At 33.5% G+C, this 7,934-nt stretch overlaps 1 protein-coding gene across 1 annotated transcript; it reads right to left on the reverse strand.

Annotated features, from left to right (window-relative positions):
• Positions 1-2,025: 2,025 nt before the first annotated feature.
• On the reverse strand, positions 2,026-2,972 carry LOC142555914 (VQ motif-containing protein 4-like). The gene has a single exon (XM_075667059.1). It carries the CDS (start codon positions 2,848-2,850, stop codon positions 2,143-2,145), a length of 708 nt encoding a protein of 235 aa, XP_075523174.1. The 5' UTR covers positions 2,851-2,972; the 3' UTR covers positions 2,026-2,142.
• Between the last annotated feature and the right edge of the window lie 4,962 nt (positions 2,973-7,934).

Consider the following 7,934-nt stretch of genomic DNA (forward strand, 5'->3'; position numbering starts at 1 on the left):
TTTTTAAATTATGGAGATGGGATGGGGGTGGAGAGTGAGACACGAACCCGAGTCGTCACTATATAATTTATATGTAGAAATGAGGCCAAAGGCCTTGTCTCAATTCTCGCTCAAATATTAGCAAAATATTAATCTTTTTTTACATAATTCATCCAAATAATTGACAAAACGAGAATAGTAAAATCCCATCACCTTTAGCCTCTGGACTTACATTGATGTGTGTGAATGAAAGTAGTTTTACCATCATAATCAAATATGTGAATGCAAGTCGTAGAGTTCAGATTTTCAAGACTGATGATATTCTAACATACCTAGCGGAAAATTCGATGTTACACCGAGTGTGTTACCCCCAAATATATACGACAAAAAATTGTGTGAGACGGTCTCACGAGTCGTATTTTGTGAGACGGATATCTTATTTGGGTCATCCATGAAAAAATATTACTTTTTATGCTAAGAGTATTATTTTTTATTGCGAATATCGGTAGAATTGATCCGTCTCACAGAAAGATTCGTGAGACCGTCTCACAAGAGACCTACTCAATATATAATATCGATAACTCATATTTAGTCCGTTGGCGAAAATACAACCTGGCTAAACATGATTCAAGATGAACAAACTTACACATCTATCCCACCTTTATGGTAGAGCTTTGCCAAACGGAAATTCTGGCTAACAACTCGCTTTCTCATTATAATCATAACGTCTCCTCGGAGTCAAAAGGACCTTTTGAGTGCGCCATACAACAAACTTTGCTTTGTTTGTTGTACTCATTCTGCAAATTTTTTTTTTTTTTAAAAAAATCTGCTGTATTTTTATGTCGTAGTTGAAGCACCAACAAACTTCAAAATACCATGTTAAATTATCGAGAAATTCATTGAACGATAATTGGAACTATCTCCATAAAGATCGCACTACAGACACTCGTTTCTTCAGATAGAAAAATTCTTGACTTTACATTTTCTAAAGAAGAAAAATGCAACACATGTAGGTCACCCCGTCAGTAAATTTCCAAGGGTGTATCTATGATTAAGACTTAACAGATCAACCCATTGACAAATTAATAGGAGATGGAAACTAGAGCAGCTAATGTTGATTTGAACTATCGAACAAACTATAGTGATCAATAATTATAAAATTTCTATCTTGAAACTACACTTTTCTTATCCCTTTCCCACTTGTTCATCCAAAATTTCACAAAAAGAAAATTTAATCGCTGTGCCAAGAAAGTACAACCAATGACTCACTGGTTACTTTGAAGTTGAATTTTGAGATATCGGGCCTTAGTCTCCTCCTTCCCAATAATAATATTTGATTTTGAAACAATTTTAGTATTCTCCATTACAGAAATTTCCTTGCCACAACCAGCCAAAGAATAAATCGAATGATGCAGTCATAGTTTCGTTTGATCAACAACCTATAGCTTAGTCGTGTACTGTGTACAAGCCAACCAGACTAAATGCGGAAAAAAAAAGTTAGTTTATTCATTAATTGATATGTAATTCCCGATCAATCTCTCTCACAGAAATATTTACAAGTCTGTCATTCTTAAAAGCAATATGATAATATAATTTAGGCACATGGGAAACCTCGCGCCAGCCCCTCTCTTGGCATCTTCTTTTCACATGAAGATAAACAACAAAAGAGTCAAAGATTCCATTATCCCTTGTTTTACTCCTCATTTGACAGCCAACCCCACTTATGCTTATGGTATGGTTTACCTTTTCTATCAGCTCTTTGGACATTCACTTTTTTTTACCACTACATAGATATATATAATAATATCTGCCCAATTGCCGATTCTTGGACACTAAGTCATATCATATCATTTGCTTATTTTCCCCCTGTATTCAAACTTAGGCGAAAAAGCAATAACCTTGGCATACTTCAAATCTTCCATGGAGATTATATTTTTTTAAAAAAAAAATTCAAGATTATTTTGACATGAAAAAACTCAAGATTTTGAGTGGAACTATAATGAGAAAAAGATTCATCTTTACATCAAAAACAAGTAAAACAAAGGAGATTAGAAATTCTTTTCTTTATCTAAATAAGATTCCAAATCATGTTTATGTTGATGCTTTCACATACAAAATGTTATACAAAAATACCCAATAAGGAACAATTAAAAGGAGAATCACTTAAGAATTAGAAGCATCACTAGAAGTCGCGACTCTAGGCGATGTTACCGGAAATAGAGGCAGAAGCCGGGGCTCCGAATCCCTCGGAGTATTAATCGGCGACTGATGCAAGTAGAAACTTTTCTCTTTAATGGCCTTTTCTTCTGCCTCCACGTTAATGTTATCGCAATTTACAACGGCCATTTGAACATTAATAGGTGACCGGTTAAAAGGGTCGGGTATCAGAGGCGTGACCGGGCTGAGAACCAGTGAAGGGAGATCAAGAATACTGGGAGACAGAATTTCCGGCGTGCCTGTTCTGGGTGTACCCGAATTTCCGGCCAAAACCCCGGGCCGAGTGTTGGCTAGCCCAGGGCCCAAAGGGCTGATCTTAAAGTTTCTGAGGCTGCTTCGGCGTTCGTAGAGCTTCGAGGCGGACTTGTCTTTCTTTGCAGCGGTCTTGATGGGCGGGATCGGGCTTCTAACTGAGTCAGGTCTTGAGGCCATACGGGCGGTCTCAGATGAGCCAGTGAGCATTTGGACGACTTTCTTGAAGGAGGTGGTGTCGGCTTGGATGAAGGTGGTAGGGTACGGGTTGTTTGGTTCAGATCTAGTGATTGGTTGCGGCGAGCGGGGGGAGTTCGGCGATGTGTAGTGGTGGAGGAAGACATTGTTGCTGTTTGAGCTGTGGCTGTTTGGGGAAGGAAGAAGAGACGTCGGGTTTTCCATTTCCGGGTCGGGTTGTGCGAGAGCTTCTGATCTCACAAGGGTGACGGGAGAAATGGTCGTTGCGTAGGAAATAAATATAGAGAGAGTTGTTTTCTCGTTTCATACTCTTTGTTTGACTCTATTTCTCTCTCTTTTTATTCTCATAATAAAAAAAATTAAATCTTTATCGATACATATGATTTATCATAATACGCAACAAAAAAAAAAAAAAAAGTGTATCAAAATGTTTGAAATGCGAATTTTTTTACTTGAATTCAACAATTATGGGATTGAATACCAACAACTTTCTTCAGTTTGGTGAGAAATATTTGAAGCATTTGGCAAAAGCCCTCGACATCTAGGAAGCGCGTGAGTTGCACTTAAAGAAATAGAGGAGACAGCGGGGCTCATAATAACGTGTACCACGCGCATGGGGAGAGAGTGGAACGAGTAGCTGGGGAAGTCCAGCTGGATATGGTTAATCGGCTAAAATAAGAATCGAATAAATTACCAAACAAAGGTTCGATATTTGGCGGATTTTTGACTTAAATAGGCCCATTGAGTTTGACTATTTAGTAATAATGGCCCATTGACTGCCTTCAGTATAAATATCTCTTCTTCTGTATATATTTTTATTATTTTATTACAGAGATGTTTTGGAAGCCATTAATTATACTACCAAGATTCCAACTCGATATAAATATTTGTTTTCCTCCACGAAAAAATTATAAATACATATATAATTTCCCTTAAATTAAGATAATTAAAAAATAGACATTTGAATAATTGTTTTCTTAAATCATGTTTGATTTTCGGGATATCTTTACATTAAAAGAAGAAAAACAAAATTCTTGGAATCTATTTATGAAATTGATGACCAAATCAACCCATTGAATAAATCAAAATGAATAATGGAGTTCTATTTGTTGATCAATTCGACACTAGGTCAATTTGGTTTACATGAGTATAAATAAAATAAAAAGTGGCCAAGATCTGTGCCATAATAAGTCCATCTGCGAGAAGCCAATTTGAATTTTTTCAAGCTAAGCTTTACCTAGTAAAATTTTTTATTTTTTTTTACTGCCAATAACAACATATACATTTTGTATTTAATACTAATTTTGATGTAGAATATGTCTCTTGTGAGACGATCTCACGAATCTTAATCTGTGAGACGGGTCAACCCTACCGATATTCACAATAAAAAATAATACTCTTAGCATAAAAAGTAATATTTTTCCATAAATGACCAAAATAAGATATCTGTCTCACAAAATACGACTCGTGAGACCGTCTCACACAAGTTTTTGCCTTTTGATGTAACCAAAAATTCACTTTGGATCCGATTGGGGAGCAAAATCTTCAATTATTATGTGGTCGGGTCAGCGATGAAGAAATTGTATGTTATAAACATATAAACAAGTGTTTGGAGGCTTTGGAGGTGTTTTCAACGTGACATTTCGGCAGTTTATATGGTAAGTTTTTTTCATTATGTCTTGTACTCCAGAATGAAGCACCCACCCAAATTAGGACAAAAATGGAAAAGAGAGGCAAAACATATAGAACGATTTTCATAAACTGAAAATGCGCCTTATAATATGCATTTTAAGGGGCCGCTTTATCTATTTTTTGATCGGTAAAGTTCCACTCCTTTTTCTGATAAGATGAAGGCTAAAATTTTCCCCACTTGGCTCCTTTTGCATACTTAGTGTTGGGTCAAGCGGGAAGCGTGTTAGTGTGACAGTTAAATCGATATATAATGGGTTTACAAGAGAGTTGTGTGCATCAAATTGACGTATAATCTATTTAGTTGGATGAGTCATAAAAAATGATTGTCAAATCTTTAATAAATAATACTGATATATGGTGTACACAACGTCAACAACAAGAAATGATAAAACCCAACTTTTCATCATGGGTCTAACCGTCCAACCTATTGACACTCAAATAGGTGCGGTCTTCATATCCATTTATTGCCTAGCGTAATCAGGTGATTCTATAATTATAGGAAAATAAAGTATTCGGTGGCATCAAAGTTTGGAAATTATAATAATTTAATTTAAAGTGAACGCTAGGCGAAAGAATTGGGGGATACTCTTAGGCCATCTCCAACCACAAAATCTATTTTGATGCAAATTTTACACTAAAATAGTGCGATTTCTGCACCAAATACAACATCCATCTCCAACTCATTTATTTCAAATCTTACACCAAAAAAAATATTCTCGAAATATTCCATTTACTTTACATATATTAATTCTTATATTTTATTTAATATATTTAAGTTACGACTAATATTTTAATATTAATAAATTTAAATAATAATATTTTTCTATTTTGTTTATCTTCTAAATATATTTTTCTTTCGATTATTATCTTTGTATTTGTATTTTTATTTGAATTATGTGTTTCAAGTTGCATTTGTATTTCAATTATCTTTTTCTATTTTGTTATGAATTGTATTGTTATATTAATTTTTTGTATTTGTATTAAATTAGATTAGTTAAAAATCATTAAATCAAATTAGTTTTTAAATATTAATAATTAACATAAATAAATATTTTAAAAATCAAAAATTATTTTTTTAAAATTTTATGATTAAATATCTAATTATTAAAATAATAAAATAAATATTATACTATTATTTTATAATATTTATAATTTTTAACACAAATATTTATAATAAATATACATTAAAAAATTAAAAAATTTAAAAAAAAAGACCCTGCGCTAAATTTGACGCAAAAGGTCTCCCACGGGGAGAGGGGCTGCGCTATTTTCGTGAAATAGTGCAGCACCATTGGAGGATTTAAAGCTTTTACACCATTTTGGTGCAGCTTTGGAGATGCTCTTAAACAGCGAAAATAAACACTTGAGACGTCGCGTGTCACGATAAATTAGTGATTAAAAAAATTAAAAATTTAAATAGAAATTAATCTAATATGATTATATTTTATATAAAAATTTAAACATACTAAATTATAAATTAAAATATTAAATTTAAATAAAAATTAATCTAAAAGATTATATTTCATATAAAAATTTATATTATATAAATATAAAACTATATTTTAGATTAAAATTTTAATTGACACGAACTGTTACTAGTTTTATTAAATTTAAAGTCAAATTTTTGTGTACGTTCTTCAACAAAGTTAATTACATCAACGTCAAAACTCGTGAAAAATCTAAAAAACATAAAATTACCTATTAATCGATGGATTATATTAACAAAATATATTTTTTCAATTAGACATGATTTCACATTCATTTGACTGAAAAATTACACGATGGTTGGGATAATAACCGTAGTCCAACTATTAGAGACCAAAATTAAACAAGTAGTCAATTTTAAAATATAAATTGTTGCATGTATGAAAAGGGTAACTGGAACAAAAACAAATTAATTAAAGCTGCAATAGAGAGAGCGCATTTTCATCGCTTAATACAGAAAAAAGTAGCATCATGGGCATAAGACAAAAGCTTCAAATTATCATTTGCACGGCAGTTTCTTCAGGGGCTCGAAGGCGAAGGGTCCAACAGTGAAGAGCTGAAAGGGCAGCTTCTTGTCTGGGGTGGTGATTGGTAGCTTAGTGGGCTTTAAATTAGCGCCGGTGGCTCCGCTGTTGAGGACAGTGGGGACTTGACATACGGAGAGGGCAGAAGAGACTAGGAACACCTTGCATTTGTGGGAACCATATGTCGTTACCTTGTGTGGCATGAAGAAGAAGAAGCCATTTTTGTCTGTCTTTGCTTGTTCCTCCAAGTGATACTTTGTGTTGTTGCATTGCAGCTTCACCACCGGCTCCTGTAAATGAGTAAAAGACAACAAATTTTTTTGCAGTAAATAGTAATGAGAACATAAAGGAAATGGAAATGCATGGTTGAAAAAGGATTTTTTTTTATAAACAAATAATTACTCTCAAGAGGGGCTGCGCCCATTAAAGTATCGACTCCAACGTACTTGCATGACTTGCAGTACACAACACCTTGAACAGCCACGAAATTTCTTGCTGTTGGAGATGGGTAGCTCGGTGGTTTCGCTGGTAGGGTGCTTGGTGGATGCGCCGGAGATTTGACAGTTCGCAGAGTGGGAGGTTTGACTGCAGGTAAGGGGTTTGGAGTAGGTGTAGGGACAGTAGGGTGGTGGTAGGGAGACAGCTTCGGAGGGACAGCCAGCGGGAAATGTGACTGTGTGCTTGAGTATTCAGCAGCGAAGACTGTGGAGATAAGCAGCAGCACGGAAAGCAGAAGAAGTGAAGCATTTAGGAGGGAAGCCATGGTTAGTGGTTGCGAACTTGCGATGCTGTAATTCCTAGAATTTCGTGAGTGTTTGGAGGTGGTGTGAATTTATAGGGAAGGAAGAGGCAATTAATATTTTTGGGGAGAGGAGAAATTGATTTGAGTTTTTAATTAATTCATCGTCCAAATATATAGATTTTATCTTTATTTAATATATTCAAAATAATATTGCACTATTTTCCAAAATTTAGTTAATTGGTATAATAGTTAAAAAAAAGTTCTATTAAATGTAGAAAGTAAAATATGTATCTGAGATAATTAACTAAAAAAGAAATAAAAGTTTATATAACTAGGAAGAAAGGAATATGAAAATATTTAAAAATCCATTTGATGGAAGAATTAAATTTAAGTAATTAAATTGATAAATAGATTTTATATATTAAATATATCCTTGAAGAAATAACTTCAAATGATTCATGGAAGGTTTTTCAGATCCATTAGCCTAAAAGTTTTAGAATATACACAGTCGATACTTTTGTGCAAAATAAATTAAAGATGATTTTAAAACCAATAACTTTATAATGGTATTTTTATAAATTTTAATGATTAATTTTAACAATTTTTTTAATTATTTCCAAGGGTACATTGTGGAATAATTGAACTTACAAGCATGTGTCTACCTGAGTTTCAATAGATTTTATGAAAAAACTTGTTTGAGACGGTTTCACGAGTCGTATTTTGTGAAATGGGTCTCTATTTGGGTCATCCATGAAAAAATATTATTTTTTATGCTAAGAATATTACTTTTTATTGTGAATATGGATAGAGGGTTGACCCGTCTCCACATATCAAGAGCACTCTAG

Source organism: Primulina tabacum, chromosome 9, assembly GCF_025594145.1.
Source record: "Primulina tabacum isolate GXHZ01 chromosome 9, ASM2559414v2, whole genome shotgun sequence".
NCBI classification, from domain to species: Eukaryota; Viridiplantae; Streptophyta; class Magnoliopsida; order Lamiales; family Gesneriaceae; genus Primulina; species Primulina tabacum.